Genomic DNA, 15134 nt, shown 5'->3' on the forward strand with positions numbered 1-15134 from the left:
CAGACACGTGCACCGGCTGGGAGGTGACGAAACGGACACCCAGGCTCTCCCAGGGGTGTTGGAGGGAACCACAGCGGGGCCAGAGCCATGAGCCCATGACCACCCTGCATCCCGGAGGCCACCAGATGCCACGATGTCACCGGGGCAGGGTGGGGTTGAGGAAGTACCCCCACCTCCATTTGAGAGACCTGAGACCAGGCCCCAACCGGACCCCAAGTGGCTCAGCTACTCTGGGTCTGGTGGAGGCCATGATGAAGGTTGAGTGCTGGAGAGTTGTTGAGTCCAATGATATGATTTTACAAACGGCAAAAGTTGAACGTGTTCACCCCCAGTTGGAAATTATATTTTTGAGGCTCTAAGGCCAACGTAACAAGCAATTTATAAAATGTACTACAAAGCCCCAGTGTCTGATCTGGCCTAGGTCGAGAGAGAGGCTGAGAACAAATAGTGCCCAGGGCAGCAAGCAGGGCCTCCTCCTCCAGCTGGTCACCCAGGACATCTGCAAAAGGGTATCTTCCCCAGGTCCCATCCCAGGTGACCCACAAGCAGGGCCTCCTCCTACGACCGCTCACCCAGGACATCTGTAAATGGGCATCCCCCAGGTCCCATCCCAGGTGACCTAGACACGCATCCCCCCCACCCCAAGGCATGGTTGAGGCTGACACTGCTGCTGACCCCAGTGAATCCTGGAGGTAGGTCATGTGCTGGAGACAGCGCAAGGGGCATCCTCACCGAGTCCCACACACCCCAGGTAAGAAAAAGCAAAGCCTCCCTCAGTTCAAGGCACCAAAGGGCCTGGAGCTCAGAGCCCAGAAGGGGCCTCCCTAATAAAAATTAGGAGCTACCCAACCCCAGGAAAAGGGTTCATGAACAGGCACCAGGGTCAGAGGCAGCCGCGTGCTGAGGCTTCAGGACCACGGCCTCTCCACAAACACCCCTGAGCCGGCTGGGGCCCTGCAGAGCTTCCCTCTCCAGGACTCCAACAAAAAGGGATCACAGGAACCGAACCGATGACCCAGATACATCCTGCAGTGAGAGCACCTCCACCCAAGGACAGGGGCCAGGTTTTTTAAGCAACTCAAGTCCCTCATACTCGGAGCAGTGCTGCCACGGAGCCAAGGTGCAGGCGGGGGTAGGGGGGTGCCCGGATGAGGAACCCAGGTGTGAGGCCCCACAGCTCCTCCTCCCCCCTCAGCCACGCACCTGTGGGTGGTGTGGACTTTCCTTTTTAATCCTTTTTAAGGACAGATCAACAGATCAGCTTCCACCAATCCAAACAGCTGCTTTAGAAACCTGACTCACCCTTGATACCTGGCTGACGCTCTCCTTTTCTGAATTCTACCAAAGCGTGAGGGTTTCTGTGCTGGGCCCAGGCTCCTCTGAGTGACTTTATGACCACATCAACACGCCTCCACGGAAGGTGCCCCACGCAAGTCCCTCTTGAAGCTACACTCATGCCAGCCTCAGCACCACAGGGACCGGAGCCCTGGGGCCTCTCCCATCTAACCCTGGACCCGACTGTCCTCCAGCAGCAGGACCCAGGGACTCAGGGTACCCCCTCTGTCCACTCCCACTCCCTGCATGTGGGCTCAGAGCACCCTGATCTAAAACGCCCGTTCGCAGTTTCACATTTTAATTTGTTTTGGGTGAGAGTCCACAGCTGCTTTGCAAAGGCCCCAGGTAAGTGGCAGTCACCTGAATTCCACCCAGCAGCAGGTGCAGGCACCGCCACAGGCTACGCAGAGCTCCCCTGCACAGGCTGCTCCATGTCCTCCTCCTCCTGTCCCCGGTTCCAACCCTTCAGCCCCTCGGGTAGGGACGTGTCCTCCTCCAGGCTGCCCATGCCTTCTACAAACTCCTCATACGTAGACTTCTCCGCAAAGGGCCGAGGGCCCAGCAGCTCCACCATGTCTGCCTTCTCCAGCACTTCCTTCTCCAGGAGCTGCTGGCCCACCTGGAAACAACGGCCCACCTGTCAGACAGCTCTGAGGACATGCTCACAGACCAAACCTAAGCAAGCTCGAGGATGGGTGTGGCCTTCGGGTGTGGCCTGACCGTGACCCAACATGGGACCCACGACCGTCTGGGCAGAAGCCACACTCACCTTCTCCACATGCTCCCGGCACTGTGTCAGCAGGTCCAGGGTGCGCTTGTAGGCAGCGCTGATGAGGCACCGGACCTCCTCGTCAATGAGCTGGGCGGTTGCCTCACTGTACGGCTTCTCCACTGGGGCCTCGCCTTGTCGGGGAAAGTCGAAGGACACCTGGCCCAGCTTCTCACTCATCCCAAACTGCACAATCTGCAAGTGCGGAACCCAGGATGAGCCTGCGCCCAACACAGCCTCCTGCAGCCCGCGCTGGGGGACGCCCACCCTTACCTGGGCATATGCACTCTGGGTGACCTTCCTCAGGTCGTCCTGAGCCCCCGTAGTGATCTGCCCGAAGCACAGCTGCTCGGCCACCCGGCCTCCGAGCATCATGCACATGCGGTCGAAGAGCTGCTCCCGGGTATAGAGGTGCTGCTCCCGGGGCAGGTACTGTGCATAGCCGAGGCCCTTGCCCCGGGGGATGATGGACACCTGAGGACAGGACACATGCCCTCGTCACCCCAAACACTGTCCCCGCTTCCTCCAGGAGCCACCCTGGAGCGGCCAGGCCACCTGACCCTAGCTCTGACCACAGGTCCTTCTACTGGAACGTGAGAGAAGAGAGCCTGACCCAGGCCCCCCGTACACCATGGGGATGCCCCGAGAAGTGCACCCGCCTTTGGGGGCTTCACATGGAAACCACCTCTGCTCTGCCTGCCCTGCAGAGGCTCTGGAGGGGCCAATGGTCGAACCCAGAGCTCAGGAGTGAGGTGGGTTTAACACTGAGGCTGCCCGCTGGAGTCGCATGGCCGAGGCCCCATTTGGAACCCAGTGCTCTTCCTTCCCACCCCAAAGGGTTCTTCTGACAAATTCTAGAGCAGTATATTCCTTAAAAAGTTAAAGGGCCAACCCTTGAATGTCCCATGCCCACATGACCACAGGTTGGCGCAGACATTCCAGGCCCCAGCCTGCCAGGCAGACTCACTCAGGGTGGGAAGACCAACCTTCAGCAGGGGGTCCACGTGCTCCAGGAACCAGGCCACCACCGCGTGTCCGGCCTCGTGGTAGGCCACAGTTGTCTTTTCACTAGGCTGCAGGACCTGGGTCTTCTTCTCAAGACCTACACATCACATTCCCAGGGGAGTGAGGCAGGGCAGGAGTAGGTGGCTGGAAATGAGGTCCCTCCCTCTGCGCCCAGCCGTGTCTGCAGCTACACCTGATCCCCAGGCTTGTCTATACCAGACAGCAGAGGCCAAGCCCCAGCTCCATGCTGCCTTCTGCTTTGCAGTGAAACCCACATCCCACACACCTCACACGAAGCCTTAAAACAGGCCCGTTTGAAGCCAATGGGAACAGCTGCATGTGAAACACAGAAAGGCACCATATCCTCTGGTTTGACTATAAATGACAGCACAGCATGACAGGACAGAGAGGGATGATTTCAGTGCCCTAACAGCCCAGTGTACGGGCAGGTAACAGGACAAAGGAAAAGCACAGATGGCACAGCCAGCCCTCCTCAAACCCCTCTAATCACACCAGGACAGCCCTCAGGAGGCTTTGGTGGCAGGACACAGTGACCACACCTGGAATCCCAGAACTTTGAAGGCCAAGGTTGGAGAAACACTCGAACTCAGGAGATTGAGACCAGCCTGGGCGACATAGCAAGACCCCATCTCTATAAAAAAAATTTTTTTTTTTTTTTTTTGAGATGGAGTCTTGCTCTGTCGCCCAGGCTGGAGTGCAGTGGCCGGATCTCAGCTCACTGCAAGCTCCGCCTCCCGGGTTCAGGCCATTCTCCTGCCTCAGACTCCCGAGTAGCTGGGACTATAGGCACCCGCCACCACGCCTGGCTAATTTTTTTGTATTTTTTAGTAGAGATGGGGTTTCACCTTGTTAGCCAGGATGGTCTCGATCTCCTGACCTCGTGATCCGCCCGTCTCGGCCTCCCAAAGTGCTGGGATCACAGGCTTGAGCCACCGCGCCCGGCCAATTTTTTTTAAGTTAAATAAAAATAAGCAGCTTTGGGCCGGGTGCGGTGGCTCACGCCTGCAATCCCAACATTTTGAGAGGCCGAGGCAGGCAGATCACAAGGTCAGGAGTTCGAGACCATACTGGCTAACACAGTGAAACCCCATCTCTACTAAAAATACAAAAAACGGCCAGGCGCGGTGGCTCAAGCCTGTAATCCCAGCACTTTGGGAGGCCGAGGCGGGTGGATCACGAGGTCAGGAGATCGAGACCATCCTGGCTAACATGGTGAAACCCCGTCTCTACTAAAAATACAAAAAACTAGCCGGGCGTGGTGGCGGGCGCCTGTAGTCCCAGCTACTCGGAGGCTGAGGCGGGAGAATGGCGTGAACCCGGGAGGTGGAGCTTGCAATGAGCCGAGATCGCGCCACTGCACTCCAGCCTGGGCGACAGAGCGAGACTCCGTCTCAAAAAAAAAAAAAAAAAAAAAATACAAAAAACTAGCTGGACGTGGTGGTGCGTGCCTGTAGTCCCAGCTACTTGGGGGGCTGAGGCAACAGAATTGCTTGAGCCCAGGAGGCGGAGCTTGCGGTGAGTCGAGATCGCACCACTGCACTCCAGCCTGGGAGACAGAGCAAGATCCCAACACTCCACTTAAAAAAAAAAAAAAAAAAAAAAAAAAGGCAGCAGCTTTAGTGTTTGCTTTGAGATACTCAGTATCTTAAGTACTTTATGTATACATTATGCTTTGATAAATGGTTACATAAAGCAGCAGCAGCTAGAACACTCTTCCACCTGACCAATGTCAGCTCTCACAGCTTGGGGTGGACCATGAAGGATGGCTACTGGCCACTTCCCTATTCTCCACCCTCAGAACTGCACCAGGGAGAGCCAGGCCAAGCAAGGCCGTGTTGGCACTGCCTGGTCTGGCAGCCTCTGGAGACCCTTCCTCACAGCTGACTCCAGTTCCCCAAGCTGGCCTAGCTGCAGGAAGCTGTGACCCGGCCCACTCTACAGTCTGCTGAGCTGAAGAGAGAGATGGATACCGCTCCCCACTAAGCTGAAGAAAATGCACCGTAAGCCTGGGCACAGTGGCTCACACCTATAATCTCAACACTTTGGGAGGTCGAGGCGGGCAGATCACCTGAGGTCAGGAGTTCCAGACGAGCCTGACCAAAATGGTGAAACCCCATCTCTACTAAAAATACAAAAATTAGCCAGGTGTGGTGCTACATGACTGTAATCCCAGCTACTCAGGATGAGGCAGGAGAATCACTTGAACCCGGGAGGCAGAGGTTGCAGTGAGCCGAGATCATGCCACTGCACTCCAGCCTGGGCAACAAGAGTTAAACTCCGTCTCAAAAAAAAAAAAAAAAAAAAAAGGAAATTCACTTTGTTCACTCCTTTCACAACAGTACTGTCCTGAGGAGGCTCAGGAAGGTCCCTACAGCTTCCAGGAGGCTTTTCCCAGGAAATCTCATCCATTCCCTTCAGGGAAGAAAGCTTCTTTGCCCTCCACAGTAGGCATTCAAACCTAGTTCTAATATGCTTCCTTGGGCCTCTGATGGCCTGGAAGGCCTATCCCTTTCAATTTCTAAATGTTGCTCCCAGAAGGGGCATGAAAGCTATTGGTAGATCCCAAGCCCCATATGCTGGTTTAGAAAATTGGTTCCTGCCTGCAGAATTGACTTTTTTTTCTTTTTTTTTTCGTAAGACAGAGTCTTGCTCTGTCACCCAGATTGGAGTGCAGTGGCGCGATCTCGGTTCACCACAACCTCTGCCTCCCGGGTTCATGAGGTTCTCCTGCCTCAGCCTCCTGAGTAGCTGGGACTACAGGCATGTGCCACCATGCCTGGCTAATTTTTGTATTTAAAAATCAAGATAGGGTATTGCCATGCTGGCCAGGCTGGCCTCAAACTCCTGACCTCGAGTGATCCACCTGCCTCGGCCTCCCAAAGTGCTGGCATTACAGGTGTGAGCCACTGTGCCCGGCTGGCATGCAGAATTCAAACTGGGGCCAGAGGGTGAGCCTGCCAGGCCCAGAGCTGCAAACACCCCTCCCTCCCCAAGGGCTCCCAGCTCACCTCCGAGGACCCTCTCAATGGCTTGCTGAAAGTGTTTCTCCTCAACAGAAGGACTCAGATGCCGGGCAGCAATCAGGGCTGCCTCATTGCAAACATTCGAAATATCAGCACCTGACCCAGGAAGGGAGAAACAGCCAATAGTCAGTGCTGCTCCTGGCCGCTGGAGCTTGACCCACATCAGTTTTGTTAAGGAAAATCTCCAGCAGAGAGAACAAGACTGAAATTCAGTAGAGAACTTAAAAGTAATAGGAGCTGTCCACCAGTCACCATTATTTAGCCACATTTTTTGTCAACCTTTATTAAGGTATAATTTATAAGCCATAAAATCCACCCATTTTACACATACACATCAATGATTTTTTAATAAACTGATCGCGTAGTGCGACGATTGCCATAATCTAGTTTTAGGACATTTCCATCATCTCTGTAAGGTACCCTGTGCTATTTATAGTTAATTCCCATTTCCACCTCTGGCAACCACTCACCTCATGTCTGTCCCTACAGATTTGCTATTCTATACATGTTTATTATTATTCTGCACATTTCACATAAAGGGAACCATATGTTATGCGGCCTTTTGTGTCTGGCTTCTTGCATTTAGAACAGTATTTTCTAGGTTCACCCGTGTTGTGGCATGCATTGATACTTTATTCCTTTTTATAGCTGAATTTGACTACAGTATATGCCACTTCGGCCATTCACCTGCTGATGGACACTAGGGATGCTTCCATTGGAGCAAAACAGACTCATCCCTGCTGAGGGGCAGTCAGAGTCATCCCTGAGTTATCTCTGCTGAATCATCCCTGCTGAGGGACAGTGCTGTCATCTCTGCTGAGTCATCCCTGTTGAGGGGCAGTGCTGAGTCATCCCTGCTGAGCCATCCCTGCTGAGCCATCCCTGCTGAGTCATCCTTGCTGAGGGGCAGTGCTGAGTCATCCCTGCTGAGGCACAGTGCTGTCATCTCTGCTGAGTCATCCCTGCTGAGTCATCCCTCCAGAGGGGCAATCAGCATCACCCCGAGTTCTCTGCTGAATCATCCCTGCTGAGTCATCCCTGTTGAGGGGCAATGCTAAGTCATCCCTGCTGAGTCATCCCTGTTGAGGGGCAGTGCTGAGTCATCCCTGCTGAGTCATCCGTGTTGAGGGGCTGTAATGAGCCATCCCTGCTGAGTCATCCTTGCTGAGTCATCTCTGCTGAGTCATCCCTGTTGAGGGGCAGTGCTGAGTCATCCCTGTTGAGTCATCCCTGCTGAGTCACCTTTGTTAAGGGGTAGTGCTTAGTAATCCCTGCTGAGGGGCAGTCAGAGTCATCGGTCATCCCCGCTGAGGGGTAGTGCTGATTGATCCCTGCTGTGTCATCCCCTCTAGGGGCACAAGAAAGCAGTCTTGGTAACATTCCAGCATTTTATCTTTGGTATGTAAACAGACATCTGAAGTCAGCCAGAGGAGAGAACAAAAGGAAAGAAGCACATTTTGTGTCTAAGACACATGACACCCTTCAGATGCCTGCCAGGCAAGACCTCACTCACCATTCTGCAGCAGACAAATGTACAATCCTGTGTGAATACACCTGACCTGACACTAGGCAGGACACTGGGGAGCCTAGGGGATGGGTACCATGGGGGTGCCAAGGCAGCTGGAGGTGATGAGATGCCACAGCAGAATGTTCCAGGGGTGGCGGGAGCAGGTGGGCATAGGTCAGAGGCCGTGGCCAATGGCCGCATAACCGTGAGGTATGGGTAAGGAGGACAGGAATCCCCCGGAGAAGTCCCCACTCATTCCTGAGGGTGATCCAGCCTAGGCAGGGAAGTAGGTTTCCTAGCATAGACCAGGATTTCATTAAAAAGAAGAGAGAAAATCAAATGAGCTTCCTCAGCAGGGAGGGAGGGAAGCATCAAGTTGCCAGATCCTCCCCCAGCCCCGTCCCCCGACATTAGCTTACTGTCAGCTCTGCGGTAAGACTCACTAAGTCTGACTGTAATTAAAACAGAAATTCAAGTGGGTGCAAATTAGTTTTGGGGCTAAGAAAACTGATCTCTGGGCCGGGCGCGGTGGCTCAAGCCTGTAATCCCAGCACTTTGGGAGGCCGAGACGGGCGGATCACGAGGTCAGGAGATCGAGACCATCCTGGCTAACCCCGTGAAACTCCGTCTCTACTAAAAAATACAAAAAACTAGCCGGGCGAGGTGGCGGGCGCCTGCAGTCCCAGCTACTTGGGAGGCTGAGGCAGGAGAATGGTGTAAACCCGGGAGGCGGAGCTTACAGTGAGCTGAGATCCGGCCACTGCACTCCAGCCTGGGCGACAGAGCGAGACTCTGTCTCAAAAAAAAAAAAAAAAAAAGAAAAAAGAAAACTGATCTCTGAGGCCTCTGAACACTCTTAACAGGTGAAAAGTCCTGCAGACAGGGGTGAGCACTGCCAGAACTGGATGAGAAGGGCCAGTCCCCACTACCCATGACAAGAAGCAGAGCATACATGGCTCCCACCACAAGGGGACGGCCAACGGCACAGCCCCCAACACTCACCAGTGAAGCCTGGGGTGAGCGCTGCCAGCTTCCTCGCCAGGGTGTCCTTATTGAGGCTCTCGTCCAGCTTCAGTGGGCACAGGTGGACCTTAAAGATGGAGGACCTGCCTTTGATGTCAGGGGGGCCTAATGAAAGAGAGAGAGAGGCACGGGCTCTTGTGCCTTCTGGGTCTTCAGAACAGTCACCCACAACCATATCACAGAACTGCAAGGACAGCTGGGGTCCCTGTGGAGCTCTCTGCTGTAATCCTCCAGACAGAGCCGAAAGCAATGGCAGAAACCAGCCAGGGCACAGGCACATCCAGCTCCACAGCTACGACACCCCTCAACCCAGGGCCATGCCACTCGACTACACCCCTCAACCCAGGACCACGCCACTCGACTACACCCCTCAACCCAGGGCCACGCCACTCGACTACACCCCTCAACCCAGGGCCATGCCACTTGACAGCACCCCTCAACCCAGGGCCACGCCACTTGACAGCAAGCAACACAAGGGCCACAGGGAATTAACAAACTTCCTAACAAACACGAGAAGGGAGGGGGAAGGCGATGATGGCTGACCGTCAGGGTGAAGAGTAAGGGGTAAATTGCTGTCTTCTAAATTATCAATTTTCAATTTTTTCATTTATTTATTGTTTCTGAGACAGAGTTTCGCTCTTGTTGCCCAGGGTGGAGTGCAGTGGTGAGATCTCCGCTCACCGCAACCTCTGCCCCCCAGGTTCAAGCGATTCTCCTGCCTCAGCCTTCGAGTAGCTGGGATTACAGGTGCACGCCACCACACCCAGCTAATTTTGTATTTTCAGTAGAGACAGGGTCTCACCATATGGGCCAGGCTGGTCTCGAACTCCTGACCTCCTGATCCGCCAGCCTCGGCCTCCAAAAGAGCTGGGATTACAGGCGTGAGCCACCACACTTGACCAATTATCAAATTTTTACAGTAGTGAAAAAAAAAAACATCCCTGCAGGCCCGATCGCACGTATTCTTGCCAAAAAGTGGACTGCCAGGGGCAGGACTGACGGCAGCAACTTGCGGCTCTCACACATTTTCAAAATGTTACATTAACTGCTTCAGAATTACCATCAAAATCTCCTCCAAATACACTGTAAATCACCTAAACAAACTTTGCGGCCAAGGGGATAAAGGCCCAACCCTGAGAAAGGGGCACTCACCAATGTAAATCTGGCGATCAAATCGGCCAGGCCGCATCAGGGCTGGGTCCAGGATGTCAGGGCGGTTGGTGCCAGCCAACACCACGATGTTGGTGGCAGAGTTGAACCCTGGACACGGGAGAAGCAGGTGAGCCCCAGTAGCAAGCCCGATGTGGGCATGGCAGGTAACCAGCCATCCCTCCACTAACTGGGAACCCCACAGCCTGGCTCAGAGGGTAGACAAGTCCAGGGCGTGGGCCCTCCTTATCCTGACTTAATTCTGTTTCCTGCAGCCTCTGACACCACGTCGTGCTGGAGTGGATGAGGGCAGGCTAGGGACTGCACAGGAAATGGGATGCCCAACAGAGGGGAAGAGAGGAGAAAGGCTGAGTGCCCCACGTCTGTCTTGTCTCCAATCGGTCTCCTCCAGATATCAAAACAGTCATAATCTAATTAGAATTACTATTGGGTACTAAAGACAGAAAAATACTTAGGAAATGCTTTTGGCCCGCAGAGAACAGTGTTTAACACACAGGCCTCACTGCTGTCCTCAGAAAGGCCTGCTCGCAAGGTCAGTGTCTGGCGCTGGGAGTCTGGGGGCGTTCCCACCATTCCCGGAGATAAACAGCTCCCTGGGCCCAAACGCTTTGTGCGCCCCCAGCAAAAACCCCGGGAACCGAGTCTCTCCTGAGCTTCCTGGTCAACATCCAGCAGGCGTGGTCACAGCCTGATGCTGGGGGAAGTGAGCGCGTCCCATGTGGCTCCACTGGGGGAGGGTTCAACACTGCACCCGGTCTCCTTGCGACCCAATGCAGCTTCTCCCCTGGCTGACTTTGCTGTGTCCTCCTTTAACGGTAGTAAATCACAGCCCTGAGTGCTACTATAGGCCGAGTCCTGTGACTTCTCCTAGCAAGTCACCACATCTGGGGTGGTCTTAGGGACCCCAACACGGCCCTGAAGCCAAAGTGAAAATCAAATCTGCCAAAGGTCTAAGTGAAAGTTTTTCCAAATCTGAAAAATGGCACAGAACCTGGACGTGCCCAACGAGGCTTTAGCAGGACTGACAGGCGACGGTCAGTCACATCTTAGCTAGAATCACTCTGAGAAGAGACGGGCCTGGGGGGTCTGTGAGATTCTGGGTGATGCAGGGGCACCAAGACAAGGCTCAGAGCGGAAGACGCATGGGTTGTGGACACACTACCCTGTGGGCACCGTCAGGAGCAGCCATGCTCGTCTACCTGGTCCCCCTCCCGAGAGAAGCAGGTGTCTCCACACTCCAGAGAACCCCTCTCCATCTGGCGGCAAGGGAATGAAGTGCCCCCATCCTATCACGGGCACTGGAGGAGGCTTGTGAATCTAACACAGCTTTCTCCATCACGTTTGCCTGAGAGCAGCCTTCCTTAAAAACAGAATAATCAGGGATTCTCTTCTAGGGGTGACTGTACAGAAAAAGGCTGTGCAGACTGTCCCTAAGCAGCTGCAGGGGAACAGCTGCACACCACAGGCCGGCCGCAGCCTACACACACCGTCCATCTCCACGAGCATCTGGTTCAGGGTGTTCTCCTGCTCACTCTGGCCTCCAAAGTGCCCTTGGCCTCGCTTCCTGCCAATCGCATCAATCTCATCAATGAATAAGATACATGGAGCGTTTTTTCGGGCCATTGCAAACATGTCACGAACCTGAAATAGAAACCCACAGAGAACCTGTTTTGCTACTGGTAGGAAGACGGGAATGCCAACTATCCTCCACCCTCTCCTCAGAAACCTCTGACCCATTTGGCCCCGGTGCACCAGCACCTACCACACGTGCCCATGCCCAGGGCCAGGGCCCCACACCAAGCTATTCAAGTTGACCAGTCCTGGTCAAGGAACGGTGCTGAGGCCACCTGCAGCAGGTTCCCGTCCACTTACCCTTGCTGGCCCAACGCCAACAAACATTTCCAGGAACTCGGACCCGTTCACAGTGATGAAGGGCACACTGGCCTCCCCTGCAGTTGCTTTGGCAAGAAGGGTCTTGCCGGTACCAGGAGGACCAGTGAGCATTGCTCCCTGAAACAGAATGGTGACATCAGGCTCTTAACAGGGGAGCAGACGGTACACAGGACAGAAAGCTGCTTACACTGGTGACTTCTGAGACTGACTAAGAAGAATCCCATCAGGGATGGCTAAGGAGCTGGAGGGCAGGAGGGGGCTAGACTTGCCCACAGCACACTCTGTCCTACCCATGTGCTCCAGGAAAGGCACCACCGTGGCCACACACACAGCCAGCTCTTCATGATGGATTCTCACAGGGGATGCCACAGGCAGAGGTAATTTTGGGAAATCACTGTACCTCACACCCAATAACGGGAAGCCAGATGGGCTCTGACCCCACGAACTCTTTCCTGACATCCACAGCACAGCACCAGGCCTGTGATGTAACACAGAGGCTGACACAGCCCCCTCTCGCAGGAGCCCCTGCCTGCTGGGAAACAGGGACCAACACACCAGGTGAGGGGCCTTTCTTGGTACCTGACTGCCTCACCCACTCCCTCTCTCATACAGATTTTCCCCAACAAATACATATGAAAAAACCTATAATTTTTTCAGCAGCAATAAACATAGATTAAAAACAAAAACAGATGCAGTAGCTCACACCTGTAATCCCAGCACTTTGGGAGGCTAAGGCAGGCAGATCACCTGAAGTCAGGAGTTTGAGACCAGCCTGGCCAACATGGTGAAATCCCGTCTCCACTAAAATTACAAAAATTAGCTGGGCATGGTGATACGTGACTGTAGCCCCAGCTACTTGGGAGGCTGAGGCAGGAGAATGGCGTGAACCCGGGAGGTGGAGGTTGCAGTGAGTCAAGATCGCGCCACTGCACTCCAGCCTGGGCGACAGAGCAAGACTCTGTCTCCAAAAAAAAAACATTCTGAAAGGCAAAGAGAACCACCCACTACAACACCTGACTATGAGCAGAGGTGGAGCTCCAACAGAAGCAGAAGGCCCCGGCTCTTCACGTCCGTCACACACACCTGCTTCCCGGCCTCACGCTCACCAAAGGGGAAAACAGGTCTGTCACCTCCTGGCTTTGCCCCAGGTTCACAGTGCTTGGCATAATCATTATTTGTTGTTTGGAGCAAACTGTCCAGTGAATGCCCACCCCATCGCGAGGTGCTGGGGGTGGGGATGCAATGGCACTGCAAGGATCTGGGTGTCCTCAGCTTGGTCCAAAGCCCAGAGGTGATTTAAAGGGTGTGTGAATCGAGTTTCTGTGAATGCAAATATTTCTGGGAAAAAAATCCATGGCTTCTGTCAGGCCCTCAAAGAGTCATGACCCCAAAATGGCACCAAGAGATAAACTTGCTCTGTGTGCCCAGCAGCCAGATCTGGCACCCTGACCCACACCACCCACAATGCGCTGACTGGCTGGCTGCACAGACCTAGCCGCGGTCCGGCTGCACAGACCTAGCCGCTGTCTGGCTGCACAGACCTAGCCGCTGTGTGGGTCATGGGCTTAAAAGAGGCAGCTACATCTGATCCCAAGCCTGTTCATACAAGTTGTACCTGTTGTTCTATGTAATAAGTATTAAACAAACTAATAAAACAGAAGTAAGAACCTACTCTGACCCACAGCCATCTCTGGCTTTGACTTGGAGCTCAGAGGATTACTACATTTTCTAAAATCAGTACCTTTGGAATTTTTGCTCCCAAGTCCTGATACTGCTTGGGATTCTTCAGGAAATTCACAAATTCCATAATTTCCAATTTGGCTTCTTCGCACCCAGCTACATCCGCAAATCGCACATCGATGTTGCTCTTTAAGATCTTGGCTGTTGTCTCACCAACACTGAAGAGGCCCCCTCCTCGTCTACTGCGCCTGGCTCCCATAGGGCCCCTCCTGGCAGCATAGAGGAGAATGCCAACCAGGAGAAGGGTGGGCACCAGTCTTCGCAATAAAGAGCTGGAAAATCCAAGAGAACTACTTGTCACGCTCAGGAGGTCAGAAATAGCACCTTTGTGCCAGGCACCGTGGGTCACGCCTGTAATCCCAGCACTTTGGGAGGCCACCGTGGGAGGATCTCTTGAGCCTAGCAGTTCAAGAGCAGCCTGGGCAACATGGCCAGACTGTGTCCCTACAAACAATATAAAAATGGCCGTGCGTGGTGGCTCACACCTGTAATCCCAGCACTTTGGGAGGCCAAAGCAGGTGGATCACCTGAGGTAAGGAGTTCGAGACCAGCCTAACCAACCTGGTGAAACCATCTCTACTAAAAATACAAAAATTAGCTGGGCATGGTGGCGTGTGCCTGTAGTTCCAGCTACTCAGGAGGCTGAAGTGAGAGGACTGCCTGTGCCTGGGAGTTCAAGGCTGCAATGAGCCATGATTGCACAACTACACTCCAGCCTGGATGACAAAGCAAAACCCTCTTAGAAGAGACCGCTCTAGGACTTTGTTTTGCTACACAAAAGAGAGCAGGTTTTTTTTCCTTTTTTTGAGATAGGGTCTCACTGTCACCCAGGCTGGTGGGCAGTGGCACGATCACAGTCACTTTGAACTCCCAGGCTCAAGAGATTCTCCTGCCTAAACCTCCTGAGTAGCTAGAACCACAGGCATGCGTGCCACCACAACAGATATTTGTTTAACTTTTTATAGACACGCAGTCTCGTCTCACTGCGTTGTCCAGCTGGTCTCGAACTGCTAGTCTCAGGTGATCCCCCCTCCTCAGCCTCCCAAAGCGCTGAGATTACCTATGTGAGCATCACATCCGGCCCTCGTCCTTTTTTTTTTTTTTTTTTTTTTTGGGAAGGGGTCTCGCTCTGTCTCCCAGGCTGGAGTGCAGTGGTGTGATCTCGGCTCACTGCAAGCTCCGCCTCCCGGGTTCACGCCATTCTCCCGCCTCAGCCTCCCAAGTAGCTGGGACTACAGGCGCCCGCCACGGTGCCCGGCTAATTTTTTGTATTTTTAGTAGAGACGGGGTTTCACCATGTTAGCCAGGATAGTCTCGATCTCCTGACCTCATGATCCACCCGCCTCGGCCTCCCAGAGTGCTGGGATTACAGGCTTGAGCCACCACGCCCGGCCAATTTTTTGTATTTTTAGTAGAGACGGGGTTTCACCCTGTTAGCCAGCATGGTCTCAGATCTCCTGACCTCATGATCCACCTGCCTCGGTCTCCCAAAATGCTAGGATTACAGGAATAAGCCACCACGCCCAGCCTCTTTTTTAAAAAATGTGTCAAAGTCCGTCCAGCACTAGGCCTCTCCAGTTCTGAAAGCTCTAGTCACAGGCATTTCTATCTCCCTGATGTAACCTGTGGCTGCCTTGGTGGGGCAGGG

General features: G+C 53.9%; 1 protein-coding gene across 3 annotated transcripts in view; it reads right to left on the minus strand.

Annotated features, from left to right (window-relative positions):
* Positions 1-1619: 1619 nt before the first annotated feature.
* The window catches only part of LOC101025855 (AFG3-like protein 1), a 28816-nt gene continuing 15301 nt past the window's right edge, over positions 1620-15134 (minus strand). Inside the window, exons 7-16 of one of the 3 annotated variants that reach the window (XM_009197118.4) lie at positions 13488-13758; positions 11726-11863; positions 11341-11494; positions 9836-9943; positions 8663-8788; positions 6139-6249; positions 3091-3206; positions 2378-2578; positions 2105-2299; positions 1620-1954 (exon numbers count right to left, since the gene is read on the minus strand). In XM_009197118.4, the coding sequence (XP_009195382.3) occupies positions 1736-1954; positions 2105-2299; positions 2378-2578; positions 3091-3206; positions 6139-6249; positions 8663-8788; positions 9836-9943; positions 11341-11494; positions 11726-11863; positions 13488-13758 (1639 nt within the window). In that variant the 3' untranslated portion in view covers positions 1620-1735. Of the gene's footprint in view, positions 1955-2104; positions 2300-2377; positions 2579-3090; positions 3207-3669; positions 3762-6138; positions 6250-7573; positions 7956-8662; positions 8789-9835; positions 9944-11340; positions 11495-11725; positions 11864-13487; positions 13759-15134 lie in introns of those variants that run through there. The other 2 variants (XM_021932324.2, XM_021932325.1) reach the window with 2 other exon arrangements.

Source organism: Papio anubis, chromosome 18 (genome assembly GCF_008728515.1).
Source record: "Papio anubis isolate 15944 chromosome 18, Panubis1.0, whole genome shotgun sequence".
Taxonomy (NCBI): domain Eukaryota; kingdom Metazoa; phylum Chordata; class Mammalia; order Primates; family Cercopithecidae; genus Papio; species Papio anubis.